We start from the raw sequence: 27,843 nt of genomic DNA, 5'->3' as shown, positions 1-27,843 counted from the left end.
TAATCTGTATGCCCCTAATGTGTATGATGAGTTTTTTTTAGTCCCTCATTACTAAGTTGCAGGGCCAGTAAAGTTCTGCACAGCTAATCATGGGGGGTGATTTCAACTGTGTTGCTGATCCTGTTGTTGATAAATCTTATCATCCTCGGTCCACTCTGGGGAAGGGATTAAAGGGGTATCTTTGATGTGTGAAACTCTGGAGGTGGTGGATGTATGGAGGGTATTACATCCTTCAGTTAATAATTATACCCATTTATCTCGGGCCCACTTGACTCAAGCTCATTTAGATTATATACTCCTGGATCATAAGACATTTGGCAAACTTTAGAGGCTGTTATTGGTCCAACAGTTATCTTAGATCATGCTCCGGTGTGGATTATGATTCAGGATTCCCATGTGAGGGATAAAGCTCCTTGGCGATTTCCTTTGGAGTTGTATAGGGATTATGCCTTCCTAGAGTATTTATATCAAAAGTGGGCTAATTATCAACAGCATAATGTGGAACATAGGACTGAGCCTGTTCTTTATTGGGAGGCAGCGAAAGCTGTGTTAAGAGGCCATATAATAGCATATCTTAGTACCAAGCGGAAATTAAGGGATCGCGTGATTTTGTGGTTAGAACAAAGGTTGGTGCGGCTTCAGAGGGCCTACAGTAATTGACCTAAGGAGGGATTGTGATCTAATCTTCTGGCTACACAAGCAGAATTGAATGAGCTGTTTCACTAGAGAGCAAAAAAATCTGCTATGTATTATCAATATCAATTCTATCGCTTTAGTAGCAAACTTTGTGATATGTTGGCTCATATGGTTCGTCGGGAGCGGGGCTCACGCTGTGTTTTGACTCTTTGGGATCGGACGGGTAAATTGTTACATGATGATGGTAGGATTTTGAAGGAATTCCATCATTTTTTTGAGGTACTGTATTCTAGGTGATCCCCTACGGGATTGGATCAAGTGGTTTATTTGGATAGTATGGTTTTGCCCATGATATTGCAGCAAGCTTTAAAAATGCTTAACATGCCCATCACTCAGGATGAAGTTGAATTTGCGATTCAAAAGAGCAAATTGGGTAAAGCACCAGGCCCTGATGGATATTGTGCTGAATTTAATAAATTAATGGAGAATGGTATTTTGCCACTGCTAATAGAACAGTTTAATCTTATTATAGATAGGCAGGTTATGCTGAATTCCCTACGTAGAGCTCAGGTCTCCCGGAGTCTTATAGAGCAATCTCATTGCTCTGCTTTGAGACTAAGTTTTTGGCATCTGTGTTGGCTAATCGTTTGGCACGAGTTCTGCCGGATTTATTGGTATCTCCACAGGTGGGCTTTGTGCAAGGCCATAGGACAGTGAAAAATATCCATACAATATTGGCATCATTACAGGCGGTGCGTGCTACAAGGAGTTCCTGTATGCGGTACTGGAGAAATATGGTATAATAGGCCATATGGGGGATGCCATTTGAGTGTTATATGACAGACCTCTGGCCCAAATGTGGGTGAATGGACAGCTTACGGACCCCTTAGACTTAAGGAGAGGGACTAGACAGGAATGTCCTCTCTCCCCATTGCTGTTTGTGCTTACATTGGATCTTCTTATTCGTGAGATTCTTGGGAATCCAGAAATCACTGGGGTTGGAACACTTTAAAATTTCGGCCTTTGCTGATGATCTTTTGTTATATCTCACTGATCCGGTCTCATCGCTTCCAATTTTATTGGAAAGTATGTGTGAATATGGGGACTTTTCGGGATTTACTTTGAATGCCTTTAAATCAGAAGCTATGGCGCCATTATCTAAGACTAGGGAGTCATGGCAGGGGTCTTTTCCTTTACATTGGGTGGAGGATGATTTTAATTATCTATGTATTCGTTTACCAGCAGATCTGGGTAGGCTTTATGAATATAATGTTCCTCGCCTTTTGGCAGATACCAAGCGTCGATTAGAAATATGGGCTTCTTAGCATGAGCGTTAATATAGTGAAATAGGCGCAGGTTGTCTCCTATATATCTTTGTTTAATGAACCCTGTTTGATCTTTATGTATAAGCAGTGGGATTATTTTGGTAAGTCTTAATGCAAGTAATTTTGCCATTATCTTGTAGTCTAAATTGAGGAGAGAGATGGGGCGAAAGTTTTTAACTAAAGTGTCATATCTGTCAGGTTTAGGGATTACTACAATGGTGGCCTCAGTGAAATTGATGCTGAAAAAGCCTTTGACCGAGTGGAGTGGCCTTTCCTTTTCCGTGTCCTGAAGTGGTATAATTTTGGCCCATTTTTTACAAACTGGATAAAAACGCTATATCATCAACCCACAGCTCGTATTAGGATTAACAACTCTTTATCCAATAAATTTCCCCTCCATAGAGGTACTCGACAAGGCTGTCCTCTCTCACCATTGCTATTTAATTTAGTGTTAGAGCCACTCCTTTCAGCTATACGACAAAGTCCCTCAATTAAAGGTATTCCCTCCTCTGATCGAGATTTCAAATTAGCAGCTTATGCTGATGATGTTTTACTTTTTCTGAGAGACCCTTTACTCTCCCTTCCCAATCTTATTCATATTATCACTCAATACTCCCTCCTTTCCGGATACTCTGTTAATTGGGAGAAATCAGAGATCTTCCCTCTAAATGATAATATACTTCCATCAGATTTGGCTCATTTTCCTTTCTCATGGTCACATGAAGCTGTGAAATACTTGGGGATTTTAATACATAAAGATTCGGTTCATGCTCAAGATCTTAATATATCTAAAGTCAAAAATCTAGTTCTAAACACTACATCTCGATGGACTCCACTCTTTCTATCCTGGTGGGGTAGAATTGCATCCATCAAAATGACTCTGGCCCCTCAAATTAATTATATCCTTTCTATGCTCCCTCTGTTATGCCGGAAATCATTATTTCATTGGCTAAATATGAAAATATCTGAATTCATTTGGAACAAGAAAAAACCTCGAATTGCTCTCGCCAAACTGAAAGCCTCTAAGATCAACGGTGGTCTCAACTTTCCTGATTTCTATCACTATTATATTGCTTCATTAGCCAAATATGGAGCTTACTGGCTCACTAACTCCTCCACTCAAAATCTTCCCACTCAAGATCTTCCTGCCTGGTTTGAAATGGAATGTTTTTTATGTACGCCTTTACACATCTCATGCTTACTAACGGTGTCAATACCAAGGCACTTAAAGAGATACTCTTTATTGGGTGCAACGCAGCATGCTCTTTATCTTATAGATACATTGACTGAAATCTCAGTTAAGGTTAGTCCACTCATGTCCCTTTGGAACAATCCCAAAATTCAAAATCACGACAAATCTCTATCATGGAAAAGGTGGCAGCGGGCAGGTATATGGTTTGTCCATCAATTGTCTACCCTCAACTCGTTAATTCCATTCGATATACTGTGCTCTACATACTCGCTGCCTCCTTCTACTTATTCACAATGGCGTTCTCTCACTGGAGTGTTGCCTTCTTTACATATACGATTTGACTATATGACTTCCAAAAATACTATTTACAACTGGTCTTCTCTGTCTCTATTAAAAGGCAAGGCGATATCATCCTTCTACAGTATTTTAAGAGATCACTCCTTCACTTTTTCACCTCACTCTATGAAGCACTGGGACGCTATACTTACCACTCCGCTTTCTGACATTGATTGGGAGCTTTTCTGGTCATCAACAAATCGCCCGCTTTTATCTTCTAGAGTATCACAATCAATGTACTTCCTTATGTGGCAGGCAATATGGACCCCACTTCGCATGTGGAAAGCTAACTTAAAGCAAGACTCTGTTTGCTGGAACTGTTTGAAAGAGGAAGGAACTCTTGATCATATGCTATTTCATTGTACTCTAGTCCGCTCTTTTTGGACCTACGTCTGGAACACCATACAATCTATTACTAACTGCTCAGAAGAAATCTCTATAGACATTGTAATCCTTCGCTCTCAACACCCATGTTTCACACAATCAAATTGTCCACCTAAACTCATTGATACCATGTTGGTGACTGCCCTCATGCACATTCTAAAAAATTGGAAATCACCCTCGCTATTAGATTATACCTTTTGGTGGAACTCTCTGAGTATGTATCATAGATTTGAATCCTACGCATATGAGAAGAGAGTTACATTCCGAACCTGCATGAACTTGAAATACAACAAATCTCCATGGTCATTCTTAGATTCCTATGTACGCTCATCTTCTTAGACACTCCTGTTATCCTTTTCTTCTCCTCTCTTCTCTCTTTCATTTTTCTTTCCTTTTTCTTTACTGCTCTCTCTCATCTTTATCTTATATATCCCTTACATACATTTTTAATAATTGGAGCCTTTGCTCCTATACAGTTAAACATAGATTTATATATTTTATATACAGAAAGCTTTATTTTGTTTCTATGTACTTTAAATGATTCTTGTATCCTTTAAAATACTTAATAAAAATTATTGAACTCAAAAAAAAAAAAAAAAAAGAAATATGGGCTTCTTTACCATTGCCGTTGAGCGGGAGAATAGTGCTTTAAGGAATGATCATTTTTCCACACTGGTTATATACTCTCCAGTGTGGATTTAGAAGAAAGATAATAACATAATAGATGACGGCAGATAAAGACCCGAATGGTCCATCTAGTCTGTCCAACCTGATTTAATCTAAAAGTTTGTTGGGGTTTTTTTCTTCTTCTTCTACTTAGCTATTTCTGGGCAAGAATCTAAAGCTCTGCCCAGTACGGTTCATAGGTTCCAACTACTGAAGTCTCCGTCAAAGCTTACGGTACTCGAGTCCATCTACACCCTTCCAGCCATTTAAGTCCTCCCCAGCCCATCCTCCCCCAAACGGCCATATACAGACACAGACCATGCACGTCTGCCCAGTACTGGCCTTAGTTCTTCAATATTTACTATTATTTTCCGATTCTAGAGCCTCTGTGTTCATCCCACGCTTTTTTAAACTCTGTCACCATTTTCCTCTCCACCACCTCTCTCGGGAGCGCATTCTAGGCATCCTTACATTGCTCTTGAGTCTCCCACCTCTCAACCTCAAATTATGACCTCTGGTTTTTATCATTTTCCTTTCTCTGGATCATGTTGATTTGGCTTCTGCTTTACAGCATTTTTTTTTTGGAAGGGGAGAAACCTAAATTGAGGCTGGATTACTTGATGGGGGGTTGGAAGAGGGGGGATGGGGTGGGCAAATCTTTACTTGTATAATTTGGCTTGTGGCCTTCAAAATCTTCAGGATTGGTTTTTCAGTACTTTGGAATATACTTGATGTGAGATGGAATGCTCTCTTTTTCAACCTTTACATCTTCATTTTCTTTTATAGATTCCTATTCATACTTTGCCCATCACTTTTAGGGATCACTCAATTTTGAAATATATGAGGATGGTGTGGACTGCTTTGATGAAGGTTTGGCAAATTCGGGGACCACATACTGACTCTCTTCCAATAGTGGGGAATTTGGACTTTCCTCATGGGTTGAACCAAGGACCTACTTGAGGGAACATATTATCTCATTTGTGAGGGAGGACAACAATATACTTCCATTTGAGGAATTGTTGGCCCATTCAGAAGTAAGGTCCACCGACATGTATGCTTATGTGCAATTGATTCATTATATTAACACACTGAAAAGGGAAGGTTTGGCTTTGGGGGTAGGGTACAGATTGGGAATTTTGTTTGAACAGCTGGATGAGGCTCTACGCTCTGTTTCCTACTTTATAAGGACCCTTGATTCGGTTTATCCATGTAAGAGCTATAGGAGGATAGCAGTTAAGTGGAATGAGGAATTGGGGATGGAAATTGGGGAGCCTGTCATAGAGAAGGCTCTTTGGTTAGGAGTTTCTTCGATTTCTAGCACCTATTATAGAGAGAGTTTTTTTTTTTTTCTGAATGGTTATGAGATCTTATGTATCTCAAGTTCAGGCTTTTCACTTTAGTTGTGTAGATTCAAGAATATGCCTGAAATGTCATCAAATGGATAATAATTTGGGCCATGCTTTTTGGTTGTGTCCCCGAATTTGGAGTTTTTGGGGTGTTATCTGTGATTTTCTTGGAGCTATTTTTTCCCAGGATCGTGCCTTCTTCCCCCCAGATGGTGTTGCTTATTCAATGGGAAGGGACTTTTAAGAAGGGGGTTAAGGGGTTGTTTCCCAAGGCATTTATTGTGGGTCAGAAATGTATCTTGCAACATTGGTTGGAGGAAAGTCCACCCTCTTTTTGGCAGTGGAGGGCAGCATTTCATACTCATGCTTATGAAAGATAGGGCAATCTCCCCATCCTATAAACAACAGCGTAGGTTTTGGATGACCTGGGAGCCCTATATCCAAGCAGCTATCAGCCAGAGCATGTAATTTCGTTGTGAACTCATTGCATTAATAATTAGGATGTGAAGCACTTAGTAGTAGTATTTGGGTATAAGATGGGTGGAGGGGAGGGGGAACGGAGAGATGGGATGGGAGAAGGAGTGATGGGGGAAGGGTTGGGAGGGTGGGGATGTGGGATAGGTGGTGGGAGGGTATGTAGGACATATACTGTAAATAGTTGGGGGATTTAAAGTTAAATTTTGAATTTGTGGAGTTGGAGATATAAGAGTACAGGCATTGGTTTCATTATCTTTTATTGTTAATTTTTAACAAACATTTTGAAATAAGAAAATAAAGCATACTGATAAATTTATTTTAGTATATATCTATACTGTACTCTCATTGTACTTTTCTCTGATTATTAATTTATGCTTCTTTTCTGTACATATGTATTAACTATATTGGTATAATATCTTTTGTAAGATTTGATATATAGTTTATAAATTATTATTCTTATAATTCAATAAAAATTATTGAACAGTAATGTGAGCAAGTGCAAAGTGATGCATGTGGGAAAGAGGAACCCGAACTATAGCTATGTGATGCAGGGTTCCACGTTAGGAGTCACCGCCCAGAAAAAAGATCTAGGTATCATAGTTGAGGATATGTTGAAATCCTAAGTTCAGTGTTCAGCAGCAGCTAAGAAAGCAAATAGAATATTAGGAATTATCAGAAATGGAATGGAAAACAAAGATGAGAATATTATAATGCCCTTGTATTGCTCCATGGAGTGGAACAGGTAGATGTGAATCATTTGTTTACCCTTTTCAAGAATACTAGAACTAGGGGGCATTCAATGAAGCTACTACACAGCAGATTTAAAACTGTAGAAAATATTTCTTCATTCAACATTTAATTAAACTCTGGAATTCATTGCCGGAGAATGTGATGAAAGTAGTTGGCTTAGCAGGGTTTAAAAAAAGATGTGGATAATTTCCTAAAACAAAGGTCCATAAGCCATTATTAAGACGGACTTGGGGGAAATCCACTGCTTATTCCTAGAATAAGCAGCATATAATCTGTTTTTACTCTTTGGGATCTTGTCAGGTACTTGTGATCTGGATTGGTCACAGTTGGAAACAGGATACCAGGCATAATGGACCTTCACACTGTCCCAGTATGTCATCTCTCATGTTCTAATGAGTTGCTGCCTACAACATTTACTTCAGCCTCATCCACTTCTATCCTTTGGGGTAAAAAGAAGGGAGAGGATGAACTGGTGCAAATACTGCACAGCAGAAAACAATTGCTCTGCTCCTTTTTCCAGCCCTTTTCTTCTGGTTCCCTACAATCGCCTGAAGGGGAATAGCTGGAGAAATCAATGACAGTTCTCAGATGCCAGAAGCAACTGCCCATACTGCTTATTAGAGAATGACATGGGGACAAATTTTTCCCCATCCCCGCGGGAACTCATTTTCCCGTCCTGTCCCCGCAAATTCTTTTCCTGTCCCTTCCCCGTTCCTGCAAGCTCCATCCTCATCTGCACAAGCCTCAAACACTTTAAAATCATAAGTATTCAAGGCTTGTGTGGTTAAGGCAGAGCTTACAGGAATGGGGCAGAGACAGGGACAGTGGCAAAATTTGCGGGGATGGGGAAATTGAGTTCCTGCGGGAATGGGGACAAATTCAGGCCAGATACCTCCCATTCCCCAAGTCTGCTTATGAAAAGCAGTAAGCTGTTAGATTTGTATAAAATTAGGATACTGTACAGTTCCAACTGAAATTAAGATTTATTAGAGGTGTTCTAATATATCAGAATGAATTGTCTTACTTTCAATGGGAAGAGCGTTGAAGCACCAGATGCTGTTGGGCTTGCTGGAGTCATAGCAGCATCCTTTGGAGATACACTCCTGTTTACTGATGCCAATAATGCCACAGTTGATTCTTGCTTGTGGTGCCACTCCACATCTGTCTGTTTCAGGGCACAAACAGGTTGCAATTATTATTTTGAGTACTTTAGACTATTGTAACATCATTTATCTAGGTTCTTATAAAAAAAAAAAATCATTAGGAGGACACGGATCATCCAAAATACGGCTATACGTCTAATTTTCAACCTAAAAAAATCAGAACATGTAACACCATACTATTGAAAGTTGCATTGGTTTCCAGTAGAGGCAAAAATAATTTTTAAATTTGCCTGTATTTGTTATAAAACATTATATGGTCTTATACCAAGTTACCTTTTAGATCATTTTGAATTAGTAGAAAATAGATGTTCTTCACGAAACACAACCTTATTTTATTTCCCCTCAATAAAAGGTTGTATATATAAAAGATTTCTTAATAGACCCCTATCCTTTCAGGCAGGACTTTGGAACAAAAGTTTTAGTGGTTTGATCTTAAATTCTTCTTCTTATCAGGCCTTTATCAGATACATTTTTAACGATCTTCTAAATGCAGGTATGCATAATCTACATATAGATAAGCTAATTTCCTAATGTTATATTCTATATATAATGTAGTGTAAATTTGCTGTGTTTTACAGTTCTTACCTCTTATTGTAAACCGCACTGAGGTATTGCAGCATATAAATTTATTATTAATAATGATATCTACCATTAGATGTAGCTATGGCAGAATAGAAGAATTCCATTAAAATAGAGAATGACACGGTGACAGAATTTGTCCTCGTCCCCATGGATAACCACAGGAAACCATCCCCATTTCATTCTGTAAGGAGAGAGGGAAGAATCAGAATGGACACAACCACTGATCCCCATGCCTTGCACTGAAAAATGCTAGTGTAGAAGAACAGAGCCTGTGGCAAATTCTGTCACCGTGTCATTCTCTAAAATAAATATACCAAAAAAAACCCTTGTATTATAAAGTTACTGGTTAACTTTGTCTGCTATAAAAGGAAATTTCCCTCATTTGTGGTCAAAAAGCAACAATTCTTTAAATTTCTTCCAATTAAACTTTACCTTTCAGTGATTAATTCTAAAACTAACACCTCCTTCATTTATCCTTATATTTTCCTAAGAAGGTTCAGCTACATAGCTATATTCTATACTACTGTAAGACACTGAGGCCCTGATTCTGCAAAGTGCGTCTCGATTTTAGGCAGCTGTAGGCGTCCTACAGCTGTCTAATCAGCCAATCGGGATGCATGTTTAAAAAAAAAATGTTCCCCAGGCATGCCGCCTATATTGAAGGCGCCTCCGGGAGCCTAGGGAGGCCCGCAAGACGCCTAAGCTCGCCTAAGGGCCTTAGGTGAACCTAGGCAGCCCTATGCATCTCCCTAGTAGAGGAAGAGACACTTAAAATGTAGGCCAGCAAAATGCTGGTCTACATTGTAAGTAGACGCGGCCGCTATACTTATCGCGGCAAGAGATCTCCCTGCTGCAATAAGTATAGCGGCCGCAGCCGCCTGTCCCATCACCGGCAGCAGGATACCCAACTCCTCCTGCTGGAACCCCGGACCCCCCTCCCCCCCAAACTCGTAATCGCCGGCAGGAGGATGCCCAACTGCTCCTGCTGGAACCCCCCGGACCCCCCTCCCCCCCCAAACTCATAATTGCCGGCAGGAGGATGCCCAACTCCTCCTGCCGGAACCCCCCTCCCCCCCAAACTCATAATCGCTGGCAGGAGGATGCAAAATTCCTCCTGCCGGAACCCCCCGGACCCCCCTTCCCCCCAAACTCATAAACGCCGGCAGGAGGATGCCCAACTCCTCCTGCCGGAAAGCCGGACCCCCTCTGGACACCCCCCAACTAACCTCCCTCCTCCAACTAACCTTTATATGTTGGTCGGCTGGACGGGTCTTGCTGCCGTCCAGCCGACAGGCCCGCCTCGTGGAAATGAGACGGGCCCGCCCCTTCCCAGCCCATCCCCTCTAAATCTAAGGCCTGATTGGCCCAGGTTCTAGAAGCCTGGACCAATCAGGCCTTAGGTATAGCGGGTCCGCCCATCCCCACTAATCCTAAGGCCCGATTGGCCCAGGTGCCAAATAAGGCCTTAGATTTAGCGGGGATGGGCCGGAAAGGGGCGGGCCTGTCTCATTTCCATGAGGCGGGCCTGTCGGCTGGACGGCAGCAAGACCCGTCCAGCCGACCAACATTTAAAGGTTAGTTGGAGGAGGGAGGTTAGTTGGGGGGGTGTCCGGAGGGGGTCCAGCTTTCCGGCAGGAAGAGTTGGGCATCCTCCTGCCGGCAATTATGATTTTGGGGGGGAGGGGGGGGTCCGGCCAGGAGGAGTTGGGCATCCTCCTGCCGGCGATTACGAGTTTTGGGGGGAGGGGGGGGTCCGGCCAGGAGGAGTTGGGCATCCTCCTGCCGGCGATTACGAGTTTTGGGGGGAGGGAGTTTCCGGGGGGTTCTGGCAGGAGGAGTTGGGCATCCTCCTGCCGGCAATTACGAGTTTGGGGGGGAGGGAGTTTCCGGGGAGTTCCGGCGGGAGGAATTGGGCATCCTCCTGCCGGTGATGGAACAGGCGGCCGCTATACATATCCCTTGCCGCGATAAGTGTAGCGGCCCGTGTCTAATCTAACCCGATTCTCTAACCAGTGTCTGTAACATGGACGCCGGTTACAGAATCGGAGTTTAGTGTAGGCCCAATTCTGTACAGGACACCTCTCCCAGGCATCTTATACAGAATCAGAGCCTTACAGTATACTCATGTGTGTTTCATAGCTGAAGATTGTATTATAGAACTTTTAAAGACTCCATTTTATCAACAAATCTTGGGGTCAATATTAAAAGCACTTACACGGTCATCAGTAGGTGCTGGCTGCATAAATATTATAACTTTTCCAGGCATCTAAATGACTACATTTTGTAGCATAAGTTTTTGTACACCAAAATGCATCTATTTAACTTGAGACAGGGTCAGGGGAATTCTATGACTAGGACCTAAATTCATCCAGAGAGCTGTAATATTTTACCATCCTGATCAGCTCAGGGTAGCATATTCAGTACTCCATATTAAACAAATTACTTGAATATGCATTTTAAAATATCCTTGCAATTTACATGGATATCTTTGTGGTCACTGTGCTGTTGAATATTGACCCCTTCTCTATACTGATAATGCATGCAATAAACCTCCTAGGTAGCCATCTTTTCTAGACGTGAAGGAGAAGGGTTACAACTTAATAAAAATTGTATTTATTTATTCAGTTTTCTATACCGTTCTCCCAGGGGAGCTCAGAATGGTTTACATGTAATTATTCAGGTACTCGAGCATTTTTACTATATAAAATCTTTTTTTTTTTTTTGAGCTAGAGCGATGCGGCACAGCCAAGTAGAGCTGCAAGTGGTAAGAAAAATGTGGAATAACTTGTAACTTTCATGGCTCCACAGTATTCTCTTCTTGGTTGAGCTACAAACTTTTCAGCGGCCTATCATAAGTGCTAGTGCAAAGATCAGTGTTTCCTAAGTTGTTACTGGAGTATGCCCTTGTCAGCCAGGTTTTCAGGATATTCACAATTAATATGCAATAGATTGATTTATTGCTTCCATTACATGTAAATTTCTTTCATAAATATTTATTGTGGATATCCTGAACTGGCAAGGGGGTACTCCAGGACTCACTTAGTAAACACTGGCCTAGATTGTGAAAGTACATCTGTACTTTATAATCTATAACAATAAAACCCTATCCGCACATGCGCACTTGAAATTCTGTGCCTCCGCATGCACAGTAGAAGAACCGCTGAGCAGGGAAGCGTCTCAGGGAGGAACCGCTGAGCAGGGCAGTTTCAGCGTAGTGGCAGTAGTCCTGATCCGCCAACACCCCATTCCTTACCTAAAGCAGCAGTGGCAGTGCTGTAAACAGGCTGTTCACAGCAAGCCCTGGCAGGGCCTTTCCTCTGCTGCATCATTTTGGATGCGGTAAAGGAAAGGCCCTGTCGGGGCTGGCTGCGCAGGGCCGCCATCAGGGCAGTACTACCAGTCCTGCATTCAGGGGCCCGGAGCTGACAGGGGGCCCGGGCTCCCCCAGGGTCCTAGGCAGTGTTCTAAGGCAGGGGCGCCAGTAGCTCGCTAAGGCAAAGTGAGTCGATCACCCAGGACTCAATTTGTCTTGGCGATCGCTGCCTGGCTGGGCGGAACTTCCTCTCCGACGGCAGAATTGACGTCGGGGAGAGGAAGACTGATCGGCCCGAAGCAGGGAGAGCATGCGTCAGCGTCGGCGTCAGCTTTGAGGCCTGTTATCCATTGGTGGTTCCTGTTCCCCGATGACAGCGGCAGTGGCAGTGGCTTGGGGAACGGCAGGGAGAAAGAAAGAAAGGGGGCAGGCAGGGAAACATAAGGAAAGAAGAGAAACAGAAAAAAAGAAAGAAAGGTCAGGGAGAGAGGAAGAAAAAGTTGGGGGAGGGAATGAGGTGTGGAGGAGAGAAAGCATACAGGCTGATAGAAGGGAAGAAAGATTGGATGCACAGTCAGAAGAAGAAAGTGCAACCAGAGACTCATGAAATCACCAGACAAGGTAGGAAAAATGATTTTATTTTAAATTTAGCAAAGTGGAGGCAGTATTACCACAGTTTTCAAAGGAATTTGCCCAAATAACTTAATAGTTAACTGGGTAAATTCCCAGAGATGAAAACTTCCCTTCACTTACTATGCACAGTTCTGAATTTATATCTGCTTTCTATATTTTACAATATGGTCCCCTTTTACTAAACCGCAATAGTGGTTTTTAGCGCAGGGAGCCTATGAGCGTCAACAGCAGCGCTGGGCATTCAGTGCAGCTCCCTGCGCTAAAAACTGCTATTGTGGTTTAATAAAAAGGATGGAGGGTATGTATATTTGTCTATTTTTGTATGGTTGTTACTGAGGTGACAATGCATAGAGTCATCTGCCTTGACCTCTTTGAAAAAAACCCAGAATAGGAATGATAATTAACATTTTCTCAGCTTATAGTGTGCTTTGTGTTTTTTAATTTTATTGTTGGTAGATCATTTTGACTTGGTCATTTTAAAGTAGCTCACAAGCTCAAAAAGTTTGGGCACCTCTGAGCTAGAGCGTTGAAACTGTGTATTTCTATTTTATCCCCCCTTTTACAAAACTGTGGAGCATTTTTTAGCGCCAGCCGTGGTGGTAGCAGCTCTGATGCTCAGAATTCTATGAGCGTCAGGGCTGTTACCACTGTGGCTAAAATCCACACTACAGTTTTGTAAAAGAGTGAGGGGTTAGTTTGTGATGACATATTCCATACTAGGCGAAGGTGTTTTCTGTGTTCTGTGTGTTCGAAAGACATGGTTTTCTGTTAGGATTGATGGTGTAGGATTGATCTGTGCTGGTCTGGCTTGTTTAGTTTTACAATGGGTATATTGATGTACTGCTCACTGCAATATGTAAGATGCTGCCTTTTCCTAGGTACTCATGTGTGACGTGTGGTTTGTTACTAAAAATCATGTTTTTCTTACAGATGGGAGGGGGGTGCCAAAAAATGATGGGCCCCGGGTGTTACATATGCTACGTACGCCACTGTATGTAAAGATACCAGAAAGCTGGCGTAGCAAAAACTTTAAGTAAATTGTTATTCTTCTAAGTTTTGAGTATTTAACCCTCCCACAATCTCACGGGCACTCGTTTCAAGTTTCAAGTTTATTGAGATTTTGATTTAAATGCAATATCAAATATTTTCAATGCGTATAACAAAAATAAATTTGGGGAAATAAATAAAACCATTTGAACAATAAACATACAAACATATCCATAGATGATTAAAATTACATAAAGAGTACAAGGATAAACTACATTTGTTTAAAAATGCGTTCTCCGCGCCTGCTCATAAATTTGTTGACTGGAAGGATCCAGCATTGTGGCCAGATGCCATTCAGGACAAAGACAGAGAAAGAATTGTGCAATTTAGATTAATGATGGAAGATGATTTAAAGCAAATGGCACAGTCTATGAGTAAAGATCTTGACGGACGTTCTTTTTATGAATATCTCCTCTATGCCAAATCACCCAATGGACGTGAGAAGATTTTACGGGACTGGCTTAGGTGGAGCATTAGCAGAAAAGTATGTGTGTATTCGGCCCATGGAAGAAGGGGGGGCGTCGGGAGGGGGGGGGAAGGGGTGCGTGGGGGGCCCAATAGGATTGCTCAGTAAGGGGCCCAGAAATTTCTGATGGCGGTCCTGTGGCTGCGAACAGCCTGTTTACAGTGCTGCCACTGCTGCTTAGGGTAAGGAAGGTTGGCGAGTCAGTATTACTGCCGCTGCTACTGCTTTGGGTACAGAGGTTGGTAGGTCAGGATCGCTGCTGCCGCCTCGGGTAAGTAATAGGGGTCCAGGAGGCCAGACCCACGTGGAGGGAGGGCAGACCTGTGGGTGCGGTGGACCAGGTGTGTGTATGTGGAGGGTACATCAGGGTGAAGGGCTGGGGAGGGGTAGCCTGCCCAAATATTCAGTGCAGTAGCCAGGGAGGAGGTGGGGTTTGAATTGGTGCAGGCTTTGGTGTTGGGGTGCGGTTGGGTGAAGAGGGTTAAAATGGCAGATGTTGGAATGGGGAGAGGGAGAGTTGCAGTACCATGGAGAGGGGCAGGGGAGAGATGAGATAGAAATTGGTCCTGGGGTGGGGTACAAGAGAAAGGGTAAAAAAGGAAGAGAAGCTAGGTGGGGGTGGAATATAGAGACAGGAAGAATGGCCTTGGAGGCAATGGAAGGAAGGATAGATAGAAATGGAGCTGGGACTGAAAGGGTGATAAATGCAGTGGAGAATCGATGAGGGCCAAAAGGGTACAGAGGACTAAGGAAATGGTGATGGATAGCGCCAGGAGCCAATAGAAGAAAGAAAGACAGAGAAGGGGGCAGGGAGTATTGTGTTCAGTTTTGGAGACCGTAACTGGCGAAGGACGTAAGAAGACTTGAAGAGGTCCAGAGGAGGGTGACAACAATGATAGGAGGCTTGCGCCAGAAGACGTATGAGGAGAGACTGGAAGCCCTGAATATGTATACCCTAGAGGAAAGGAGAGACAGGGGAGATATGATTCAGACGTTCAAATACTTGAAGGGTATTAACGTAGAACAAAATCTTTTCCAGAGAAAGGAAAATGGTAAAACCAGAGGACATAATTTGAGGTTGAGGGGTGGTAGATTCAAGAGCAATGTTAGGAAATTCTACTTTACTGAATGGTGGATGCCTAGAATGCGCTCCCGAGAGAGGTGGTGGAGAAGAAAACGGTGACGGAGTTCAAAGAAGCATGGGATGAACACAGAAGATCTAGAATCAGAAAATAATATTAAATATTGAACTAAGGCTAGTACTGGGCAGACTTGCATGATCTGTGTCTGTATATGGCCGTTTGGGGGAGGATGGGCTGGAGAGGGCTTAAATGGCTGGGAGGGTTTAGATGGGATGGACTAGGTTTTAACGGAGATTTCGGCAGTTGGAACCCAAGCACAGTACCGGGTAGAGCTTTGGATTCTTGCCCAGAAATAGCTAAGAAGAAAAAATTTAAATTGAATCAGGTTGGGCAGACTGGATGGACCATTCGGGTCTTTATGTGCTGTCATCTACTATGTTACTATGTAGAGAGACAAAGAAAGAAAAAAAAAAAAAGAAAGAAAGACAGCGGGAGGGAGAGAGACAGAAATAAATAAATAAATAAATTCTACACATCTATTCTAGCATCCGTTAATGTAACAGGCTTAAACATTAGTATTTTTTAATCTACCTGTGTAAATCTGTACCCTGCCCACACACTGCCCAAATTCCACTCAAAGACTATGGGCTCCTTTTACGAAGCCGCGTTAGCGGTTTAACATGCGTAATAGCACGCGCTAAACTGCCAGCCGCACTAGACTCTAACGCTAGCATTGAGCTGGTGTTAGTTCTAGCCGCATAGCGCGGGTTTAGCGTGTGCTAAAAAGCTGCGTGCGCTAAAACCGCTAACGCGGCTTTGTAAAAGGAGCCCTATGTTTTGTTTTTAAAAAAAAATTAAATTACATCTTTAGATAATGTTTGTATTGGTCCAATAAAACTATCACAACTTGCTAAAATCTAGTTTTATTTAAGACCAATGTAAGTTCTAGAGTTCTGTACTTTTCCTTGAAATTCTAATCTTTAACTTGCTTTAAATTTTCCTCATGCTTCCTTAAGAAACCTTAGATATAAAACTAAATTGTCACATAAGATTCATACAAAAACTGATAGAAAAACCACTTGCCACAGGAAAGTATTTGTGAGAACATGGACAAGATTTTGATTTAAAAAAAAAAAAAATCCAACATTGATTTTTCTTTCTTTCTTTCTTTTTTTTTTAAGTCATCAATACTTCTAGAACTCAGTAGCACAGATAGAAAATAAGGTTCTTACATTCTACTGCTTTGGCTCCTAGGTTGATATGGATGAGCCCCTGCATTAGGGTTATTGCCGGTATCCAGAACATTTTGAGTGTCGTCTACAGACCTTTGCTTCTTGTCTGCAAGATGTATTGTACCTAGAGAAGCATAGAAGCCCACTTTATATCTTTCATCATGTTTATTGAATGTTTTAATAATATTTATCAAGGGATGGAAGTTTTATTTCCAATGTTTGCCTCGTGTATTGTACATACTTTCCGATTGCAATCAAAGTAAAGACTCAGTGGTTGGTCTGGCTACTCTCTTGGGTGGGGGAGGGGAAAATAAGATAGCATGAACATAAGTGTTTGTTAAAAGTTTTATGTGGAAAGGGTGACGTGTTAACTAAATCTACTAACAAATAAATTAACATTAACCTTGAATTATTCTGCCAAGTTTAGGATCATCATCCTGCATTAAAATAATATAATGCATACTACACAAGTTGGCCAACACCAGTTTGCTTACAAAGATCTTACATAATTTGTTTTGGCAAGCAAACTAACAGGAGTTTCCATGAACAAGAGAGTAAATAAAATCAATATGTTAACAATTTTAATCTTTTAGAATAATACATTTTTGTTAATGAGTTTAAGCATTTCTAAAATTTAAAACAAAAACATTTCTTCAGGTGGAGGGGCATTTTTGATAGGACATCTAAGTCTGCAATTGGATGTTTTAGGCAAGACGTCCACAAACCCAGCAGAAAAAATGTCCATTTTCAAAACTGCCAGATGTCTCTCTTATTTTTAAAATGACCTATGTATAAGTTTTAGTCCTTAGGACGTCTATCTTTTTTGGGCCATGTTCAAAAATAAAAACGTCCACATGAAAAACACACAAAAGCAAGTTTTGTAGACATACCCAACTACCTTGTCTGATTGTGGCAGAGGAATCTACATCAGCTGAACTGGTTTGGGGGATTCCTGCCGGTTTAGCTGATAGGGATTCCCTATGCCAGGATCAGCTAAACCACGGAGTCCTACATCCCTCTCTCCACATCCTCCAACATCCCCTTGGATGCACCCACCCCATCCCCAGACCCCACGTACCTTCCAATGCCAAATCAGCAGGAGGGAATTCCACTCCCTCCTGCCTACAGGGCTGTGTGCTGCGAATGACAGGCCTTCCTTCTCCCAATGCAACTTGGGATGTAGTGAGAGGGGCCTAAGGCCCTGATTGGCTCAAAATGGTGATTCTGGGGATGTGGGAGGGAGGTCTAGGAATGTTGGGGGAAGTAGGAGTGATGCTAGGGAGGATCAGGGGATGTAGGAGGGGTCCAGGGATATGGGGGGATGCAGGGGGGAGTAAGGGGATGTCATGAGGAGGGTGTAGGGGCTCAAAATGGCGATTTTGGAGATGTGGGAGGGAGGTCTAGGAATCTTGGAGGATGTGGGGGTGATGGTAGGGAGGGTCAGGGGATGTCAGGAGGGGGGTCCAGGGATATAGGGGGAGATGCAGAGGGGCCAGCTGATCCTGCAAGGGGAATCCTTAGCAGCTGAGCCGGCAGGAATCCTCGAAACTGGCTCAGCTGATGGGGATTCCTCTGCCGTGATCAGCTGATGGCAAGCCCTCAATGTGCTGTTTTATTCCCCAATCTCTGGGTGGTGGGAGGGGATCGTGACCACTAGGGGAGTAAGGGGGGGCCATGCCTTAAACCTTCCAGTGGTCATCTTGTCAATTTGGTCACCTTTGGGGCACTTGGACCTGTTTTACTTTGGTCTAAGTTCCGCCTAGGATGTCCTAGAAAAGCTTTGATTATTGCTTCAGGACGTCCAGGTGTAAGCCTGCCTGATTCTCACCCTTAACACACCTCCCTATGTGCCCCTGTGAGCTCTGACCACACAACAGCTTTGAAATGCTGCTGAATGTACAGAAAGTTTGTTTTGATTATCGGTACTTGGCCGTCCCTGCTATTAGGACATCTAAGTGCTGACTTAGTGATCTCAGGCCATCAGAGGAGGGGAAGTGATCTAATGTATAGCTGCTGCCTGCTATCTTATGCCATATGCTCCATTTAGGTGCAATCATTTACACAAGCCATAGATAAGGCACTGATGATACAGCAGAGGGAAACCCTGGCGGAGCGGAGGGAAACCTTGCTGCTGCTTTGTGAGGCTGAAAGGTATGTTGGATCTCACGGGGGGGGGGGCGTTTGGAAGGTGCTGTACAGGGGGATGGGAAGGAGGGATGGAAAGCTTCTGCACAGGGGGATAGGAGGGAAGTATGGAAAGCTGCTTCACAGGAAGATAGGAGGATAGAAAGCTTCTGCACTTGCAAGGAGAGAGGAAGAATTGTTGGACATGGGGTGGAGGAGAGGAAGGGAGAGATGCAGCGAACAGGTAGAAAGGGTTGAGAGGGAGAAATCTTGCACATGGTGGAGGGGGATGGAGACATGAATGGAGAAGAGAGAGAGAAATGTTGGACATAGGTAAGAGCACAGGGAGAAATGGTACATGGGGAGAGAGAGAGACATTTTGCACATGATAATGGAGGAGAGGGAGAGATGCTGCATAGATGAGAATAGAGAGGTTTGACCCATGGCACAAGGCAGGAAGGGAGAGAGAGAGATAGATGTTAGGCTGTGGGAAATAAATGTTGGATATGGCAGTGGAAGGAAAGGTACAGAGATGGAAGATAGATGGTGAGCATGGAGAAAGAAGAAAACATCAAATGAGCAGGAGACCCTGGCGAGCGAGTATGGTGAGCATGGAGAAAGAAGAAAACATCAAATGGGCAGGAGACCCTGGTGAGTGAGTTAACAGAAGACAAACAGAAGCCAGAGCCTGGGCCCAACATGATTTGAATAATAAAATGGCCAGACAACAAAATATAGAAAAAATAATTTTATTTTCTATTATGTGATTGCAATATGTCAGATTTGAAATATATATCCTGTGGTGTTAGACCCGAGCATGAGCTAAGACCTAACAGAGAGAAAAAGTCTTTTTTTGTTTATTTTATTTACACCACAGCGCCGGCATGGGGTTGGAGAGGGCAAAGGGATGTGGCGTGGGTGAAGAGGCTTCAAAATAATCCCAACAGGACGTTTGAAAAAAAATGCCTGATTGGGTGGGAAAAGTGAATCAAATCGAATTTAAAAAAAAAAAAAAAAAATCGATTCATTAGGCCAAATTCAATTGAATAAAAAAGTTTTCCATGAATCGGGCAGCACTAATCCTATATAATAAAAAGCTAGCCGCGCATGCGCACTCCTATCGGCATGCTTCCGTGATCAGTAGGTCTGTGGCCGGAGGAGTGCGCATGCGCGAATCCCCAGCACTTACCTACATTCTCCAGAAGGACTGAACCCCAGCGCTGGACATCCTGCTCTCCTGTCGGCTCCTCTCACGAGCCGCACCAGCGCCGAAGAAGGCTTCTGAGGCTGGTGGGGATCGAGAAGAGCCGCGGCGACACCTCAAGTGGCGGGAAGGGAAGCTACTTTCTTCGCGGGCCCGACTCCAAATGCCGATTCAAGCAGTGTGTGCAGCACTCTACACACGCTGCTTCGGGGCCTTCTACTGCCCTGATTTATTCTGCCACGTCTCTGATGATGTCATCAGGAACGTGCCAGAGTAAATCAGGGGAGTAGAAGGCCACGAAGCACCGTGTGTAGAGTGCTGCACATGCGAGCTCTCGGCGGGAAGGGAGGAGGGGGAGGGGCACACTACTTTAAACAACTGGGATCCGCTGAGAAACCCGAGAAACCTGAGATTGCGAATTGCTTTGAGACTGCCTCGCTTTGGTTCAGCCTAGCTAGCAGGTCAGAATCTAAAACTCTTAGATCATGTTCAAAGGAATAAAGAAAAAAAAAAAATCTATATTTAACAAATCGCAAACCCATGTTTGGTTGAGTTTAGTTTAAGATTTCCACACCCTGCCTTTCATTGTGTATTTCAATGTGATTCACAGCGTCTTTCTCTGTCTTAACATTTATGCTTTACAAACTCTAGGTTCAGTTTCTCTTTCCCACACGAAAAGTAATTATTCTTTTTGATCCAGGGAGAATTCTATAGGATCGAAGTTAGATTCTGTCAGCTTGGGAGAACAAATCTTTTTTTTCTCTATAAATAGTCTATTTACTACCCCACAATTTCCTTTTCTGTTGAACTAAAGAATGGCATTTATTTTAAGCAAGATGAATTCTAATTTGAACAGGATAGAAGATGTTTCTCTTGGTGTCTAAACCCTTCTTTCATGTAGATTTGTTAGAAAATGGGTCACATTTTATATAAGACCTACATATATTTGTGGTTGGGTGTGGAAAGATGTGTATAGGTGAGTGTGGGGTGGGTAGATGTTGTGCGTATGTGGTGGAGGTGTGGTTGGCTGGGTGTGTTTGTGGAAGGGGTATGGGGATTGGTATATATGTGTATGGGGAAGAATAATAATCCTCTATAATAAAACCCTAAGCGCGCATGCGCACTTAGGGTTTTATGTTTCCTGCCTCCGTGAGGTGTGCTTCCGTGCAGAATTCGATTTTCAAACACAGAGGCAGGGAGAACATGGAGGCAGGGGACACGCTGACGACTCCCCCCTCCCACCCTCATTCACCAACCGCTGATGCTCCATCTCTGATCGACGGCTGTAGCAAACCTCGCAGGCCACTGTGCATCTCGATAGCACGTTCCTTCTGATGCACGATATCGTGTCACAAGAAATGTGCTACCGAGGTGCAGAGCGGCCTGCGAGGTTCGTTACAGCCGGTAGGCTGTTTTAAAGAAGAGAAGCCACATGCTGGACAGGGGGAGCAGGTAAGGAGTGCTGCTGGACAGGGGGAGCAGGGAAGAGGGTCAGGGGGAGAAAGTAAGGAGTGCTGCTGGACAGGGGGAGCATGGAAGAGGGACGGGAAGCAAGTAAGGAGTGCTGCTGGACAGGGGGAGCAGGGAAGAAGTGCTGCTGGACAGGGGGAGCAGGGAAGAGGGACAGGGGGAGCAGGTAAGGAGTGCTTCTGGACAGGGGGAGGTAAAAGGAAGGGAGAAGGCCTACTGCTGGACAGGTGGAACAGGCAAGGGGCGATGGTGGACTGCCGAGGAAAGAGAGAGACAGAAAGAAAGAAAGAAAGACAGACAGAAAGCGGCCAAGGAGAGAGAGAGAGAGAGAAAGAAAGAAAGAAAGAAAGACACACACATCTATTCTAGCACCCGTTAATGTAATGGGCTTAAAGACTAGTGTGTAATAATGAGAGAGTGAGCAAGCAAGAGCAAAGTGGAAATGTCCAATCAGAATGGTGCACAAAAAAGTGTCTCTCAACTCATCTGATAAATCCAAATGTCTTTATTCATCCAAAATAACTCATTCATCCAAAGTAACTCAATGACTCGACATGTACATGTTTCGGCCACCCGGCCTGCATCAGGAGTCTTAGGAGTCTTTGGGTTTCAAATGGACAAATGGGATCTAAAACCAAACGATCAAAACGTTGCTTCGAATCTTGTGACGCTACACATCACGGCCTTGATGTGTTGCTTCGAATCTTGTGACGCTACAACACATCACGGCCGTGATGTGTTGTAGCGTCACAAGATTCGAAGCAACGTTTTGATCGTTTGGTTTTAGATCCCATTTGTCCATTTGAAACCCAAAGACTCCTAAGATTCCTGATGCAGGCTGGGTGGCCGAAACATGTACATGTCGAGTCATTGAGTTACTTTGGATGAATGAGTTATTTTGGATGAATAAAGACATTTGGATTTATCAGATGAGTTGAGAGACACTTTTTTGTGCACCATTCTGATTGGACATTTCCACTTTGCTCTTGCTTGTTTGATTTTTGTGGATTTGTTTCCCCTGTTTTAGTGTGTGTGATAATGAGAGAGTGAATCAGAATGTTAAGGAATGAGGGTTCTAATAAAGATAAAATTGATATCATTCGTAACTTGTAGAAACACTTTTGAATGACTAGAGCCTATTTGTTGGTGAATGGTTAATTTATTGTCGAGGATTATGCCAAACATATTGATAGCAGTATCAGTCATAATTGGGGTAGTTTAAAGACATGCAGGAGCTATTAATTTCTCATTTTCATTGCAGGCAAATAAGAGTTCTTTTGATTTACTGATATTTAGATAGAGTATTGCAACCATGAGCTGATCAGTTCCAAATCTTGATTAATCTCTTGAATATCTAGGGGATTTTGTGTAAAGGATGTAATAGTTGTATGTCATATGTGTATGCAAATTTTGTAAAACCTATAGACTGTGTTAGTGTTAAAAGTGGTGCGAGGAAAAGATTGAATAGAATAGGGGACAAAATGGAGCCTTGAAGCACACCAAAAGGTAGAATGTAAGTGCTTGATGTTGATTCTTGTAGCATTACTTGATAAGTATTGTTTGAAAAATAGGAAGTGAACCAGTTAAGAGCTGTTCCAGAGAAACCTGTAGTTTTGAGCTTATGAAGTAGAAAAGAGTGGTTGATTGTGTCGAAAGCAGCCGTGAGATCAAATGAAATGAAAATGAACAGATTTCCTGTGATTCTGATAGTATAGAATAGACATAGTAAAACCTATTAATGAGAGTTCTGTAGAATGGTTAGGCTTATATCCTGTTTGATTCAGGGGGATAGCATTAATTTATTATGAGTCTTTACCCATCTATCAGAATGATCTTTTCTGTGAATTTCCCTAAAAAAGGGAGAATGGCTATTGGCTGATAACTGGAGCAGTCTGACTGAGGGAGATTTGGATCTTTAAGCTTGGGATGAATAGAAACACATTTCCAGGATTAATGGTACAGTCCCTGTAGATAGACCATTAGCAATCATACTTTGAATGTATAATATGGACCAAATAAAGTGAAATGGTGTTTTAGAATTGAAGAAATTGCATCATGAGGGGCCGTGGTTAATCTCATGGACTGAATGGTATTAAAAAAGTCAGGAAGATAGTTATGGGGAAAGTAGAGAGCTTACTGACAGGCAAATGCATACAGCTGATCGGGAAATCTGAAATTTGAAGGTTATTTACAGTAGTGAATGTGTTCTGTACTTGTTGAATCTTATTTTCAAAAAAGACTGAGTGCTTGTGCTGAGGGCATGGAAACCATGTTAAAGAGGGGTTTTGTCTGTGAGGTGAAAGTTCTAACAATGGAGTACAGTGTTGAAGTGGTATGAGCTTTAGCAATACGCTCAGAATAATAGTGTTTTTTACTTTGCTGAATTTAGGATTTATAAAATGTGGCTTTTTCTTCGTAATATTTTAAAGATGAAGACAAACTTCGGCGTCTCCCGGCTGAATATAGTTGGTGTCTAATTAGGAAGAGTTCTGGGGTGAACCAGGGATTCTTTTTTGCTGAGGTAGTAATGGTAGAGTTTTCCAAGGGAGCAATCTTATCAAGTAGAGATCTCATTGATGTGTCTCAATGTTCAGATTGTTCTTCTACTGAAAGAGATGCGAAAGTGTCTAATTGAAGCTCTAAGGAATTGAGCGGGGCAGAGCGGGAGCAAAGTAAGGCACACTCTGGGTGTGGGAGCGAACTCCGCCCCCTCCCCTCCCGACGGTGCACCGTTGAGCCAGTTGGAAGGCTCAGCGGGATCTCCCCAACAGTTTAAAAGTTTGTTTTTGCCGGTTTCAGTTTCTTTTACCTCTCGACGGACCTCAACACCTTCCCCCACGGACCGGGAGCACTCGGGGCAGAGCAGGAGCAGAGTAAGGCACACTCTGGGCGTGGGAGCGCCCTCCGCCCCCTCCCCTCCCGACGGTGCACCGCTGAGCCAGTTGGAAGGCTCAATGGGATCTCCCCAATAGTTTAAAAGTTTGTTTTTGTCGGTTTCAGTTTCTTTACCTCTTGACGGACCTCAACACCTCCCTCCACGGACCGGGAGCACTCGGGGCAGAGCATGGCACACTCTGGGCGTGGGAGCGAACTCCGCCCCATCCCCTCCCGACGGTGCACCGCTGAGCCATTTGGAAGGCTCAGCGGGATCTCCCCAACAGTTTAAAAGTTTGATTTTGCCGGTTTTAGTTTCTTTTACCTTCTCACCAGTCCTCAACACCTCCCTCCACAACCCATTCTCCTACCCAGACACTAAACACAGCCAACAATCTAATCACTGGAAACGACACTGCCTCTACCAGCAGCCCTATCTCCATAATGAAGCTAATTCCACAAACAAATACCCAGATTATCCTATTAATAATCCTTCTCATATCCAGCTGTAAGGTAGAAGCAAACAACCTACCCAAGATTCCCACTAGCTCAATTGCAATCAAAACCCACCCTAACAGGAGAGTTCCAATAGACAGAAACTCCAACCACCAAACAAGCGTTCAACACCCCATAACACCAGCATGGGGAAGAAGAGCAACACAACCCAAGACCAAACCGCACCATAACCCAAATTCACTCATCTATCCTAAAACTATTCACAACCACCAAACAGAAACCACCACCCTTAACTGTGCCTACTTAAACGTCAGAGCCCTAGTCCAAAAACAGAACTCAAAGAAACCTGGATAAAAAACAAAAACCTAGACTGCCTCTTCCTCACAGAAACCTGGCTAACATCGGACACAGACCCAAGAATTATAGAAGTTTGCCCTCAAGGATACAAAATTACAGTGACCTGCAGAGAGAAAAAAAAGAGGAGGTGGATTAGAGATCTTACTCAAAGACTCCCTAACCTTAAACATATTGGAAAAAACTTCCACCCCTTACATGGACCTTTTAGCATGTCAAATCTCTTCCACCACATTGAAAAACTCACTAAACTGCATGCTCTGTTATATAACACCGGAAAACTGGGCCATGGTTAGATCCGAATTTGAAAACTTCATATACCAAAACTCACTTACAGCAGCACACAATCTTATCCTAGGAGACCTAAACCTTCATCTTGAAGACCATTCATCCAAGCCAGTAGCCAATCTACTTTCTTTACTCAATGCCCTATCCTTCCAAATTTTAAATCCACAAACTACTCATGAGAAAGGACACCAACTGGACATTGCAGCCTTCATGACCCATCAAACATCTACTTCAGAAATTCAAACGTCTAATGGAACCTGGTCCCCATCCCTCTGGTCAGACCACTACACTTACACCTTAAACGTCATCTGGACCAAAAACAAATCCAAACCAATATCCAAAATAGTAACCTACACATCACGCAAACGCATCGAGCCCGCCATTTTCTGGTCAAAAGTAGACAAAACAGTCTAAGAAGATATCCCCAAAGACTTCATTTCACACTGGGGCTATTTGAGCAACAACATCCTTGATGAACAAGCCCCACTTCGAACCAAAACCAGAACATGCAGACGATCAGACCAATGGTTCGACGATGAATTACTCCTACTCAAGAGACAATGTAGATGTCTGGAAAGAAAATGGAGAAAAAACAACCAAGATCACACGAAAACTGCCTGGAAAAAAATTAACAAACAATACAAACTTCTATTAAAAGAAAAGAGAAAAAAACATTACACCAACCTAATAGGCACGGAAACCCAAGACACCAAAAAACTATTCCAAATATTAAAAGATCTAACTAACACCATACCCTATTTGACCACTAACAATAACTCCTCCCCTTCAGCCTCCCTCCTAGCTGAACACTTCAAGAATAAAATTAAAAACACCAGGGCTACTCTCATTAGTAACCCAACCCACCTACTCGAAGTCACAATACTCCCCACAGAAAATGAATCTTGTGCTGCAGGCAGATCTTGGTCCCAATTCCCTAAGATACATTGGACCGAATTCAACAAACTCTACAATAAGTACAGCCACACATCATGTGAACTCAACCACTGCCCGCCATATCTCCTGTCATCAGAGAGCACTAAGTTCCGTACCTTACTCCTACACTGGATACAAACCATGCTCACAGATGGCATTTTCCCGAATGACCTCAGCAAAATCATCATCACCCCAATCTTAAAAGACCCAAAAGGACCAACAGACCTCTCATCCAACTACAGACCAATAGTCTCAATACCTCTATATATCAAACTAACAGAAGGATTAGTAGCCAAATTCCTCACCAACTATCTCGAGGACCATCCCATGCAATCCGGCTTCAGAACTAACTTCAGCACAGAGACACTACTAGGCTCCCTTATTGACACAGCAAGACAACACCTCAGCATTGGAAAAAAAATGCTGCTCATACAGTTGGACCTGACGGCGGCATTTGACCTGGTAGACCATAACATCCTACTGCAAATCTTGGACTCAATAGGCATCTCAGATAAAGTATACTCATGGTTTGAAGGTTTCTTAAAATCCAGAACATACAAAGTAAAATCAGAAAAAGAAAAATCCAAACCTTGGTCCAACCCCTGCAGCATTCCACAAGGGTCCCCACTGTCCCCTACTCTCTTCAACCTATATACGGCCTCTCTTGGCGTTTACCTGAACAAACAAGGCCTATCCTCTTATAGCTATGCTGATGACATCACCATCCTCATTCCTTTCGACCAACCAATGCTCTTAATGTCAGACACACTACACAGAACTCTAGCTACAGCTACGACTTGGATGGAAGACCACAAACTGAAACTCAACCCAGACAAAACTAAATTCATCCTCCTAGAAAATAACAAAATCCCAACCATAACCAACTTAGAAATCAACTCTATCAACTACCCTTTGCAAACCACTCTAAAACTTCTAGGTATGACTATTGACAGAGGCTGCACCATGCAACCACAAATTAACAAAACAATACAGAAATCTTTCGCAGTTATGAGAAACCTTAGACAAGTCCGAAAATTCTTCGAAAAAACACAATTTCAGCTCCTAGTACAATCTCTAATCCTAAGTATCCTACACTATTACAACATCCTCTACCTCCCCTGCCCTGCAATAATGATTAAACAACTACAGAGAATTCAGAATACAGCTCTGAGACTCGTCTATTCATTGAAAAAACATGATCACATTACTGAGGCATTCATCAATTCTCATTGGCTTCCAATCCAGGAAAGAATACAATTTAAATTCTACTATAAATTAAAACTATAAATGGAGACAGTCCAACCTACCTAAATGACCGCCTCATCCAAACCACCTCTACCAGGCATAGAAAAACACACACCCTATTCACTTACCCCCCAATCAAAGAAGTAAAACGGAAAAAACTACGGACTATTGGCCACTCAGGCAGCGAAGATAGACAACCAAGTCTCCAACCTGTTGACAACAACCCCAGACTACAAGATGTTCAGAAAGGAAATAAAAACTATAC

At 42.8% G+C, this 27,843-nt stretch overlaps 1 protein-coding gene across 1 annotated transcript in view; it reads right to left on the bottom strand.

The window, feature by feature from the left end:
* Window positions 1-27,843, bottom strand: part of LOC117359712 (putative gastrointestinal growth factor xP4) — a 92,390-nt gene that overhangs the window by 24,055 nt on the left and 40,492 nt on the right. The window contains exon 4 of the mRNA XM_033942927.1: window positions 8,137-8,277. Within this exon, the coding sequence (XP_033798818.1) occupies window positions 8,137-8,277 (141 nt within the window). The remainder of the gene's footprint in view (window positions 1-8,136; window positions 8,278-27,843) is intronic.

This window comes from Geotrypetes seraphini, chromosome 4 (assembly GCF_902459505.1).
Source record: "Geotrypetes seraphini chromosome 4, aGeoSer1.1, whole genome shotgun sequence".
Lineage (NCBI taxonomy): Eukaryota > Metazoa > Chordata > Amphibia > Gymnophiona > Dermophiidae > Geotrypetes > Geotrypetes seraphini.
Note: the sequence above shows the minus strand (reverse complement) of the source record. Positions and strands in the feature narration are given on the sequence as shown.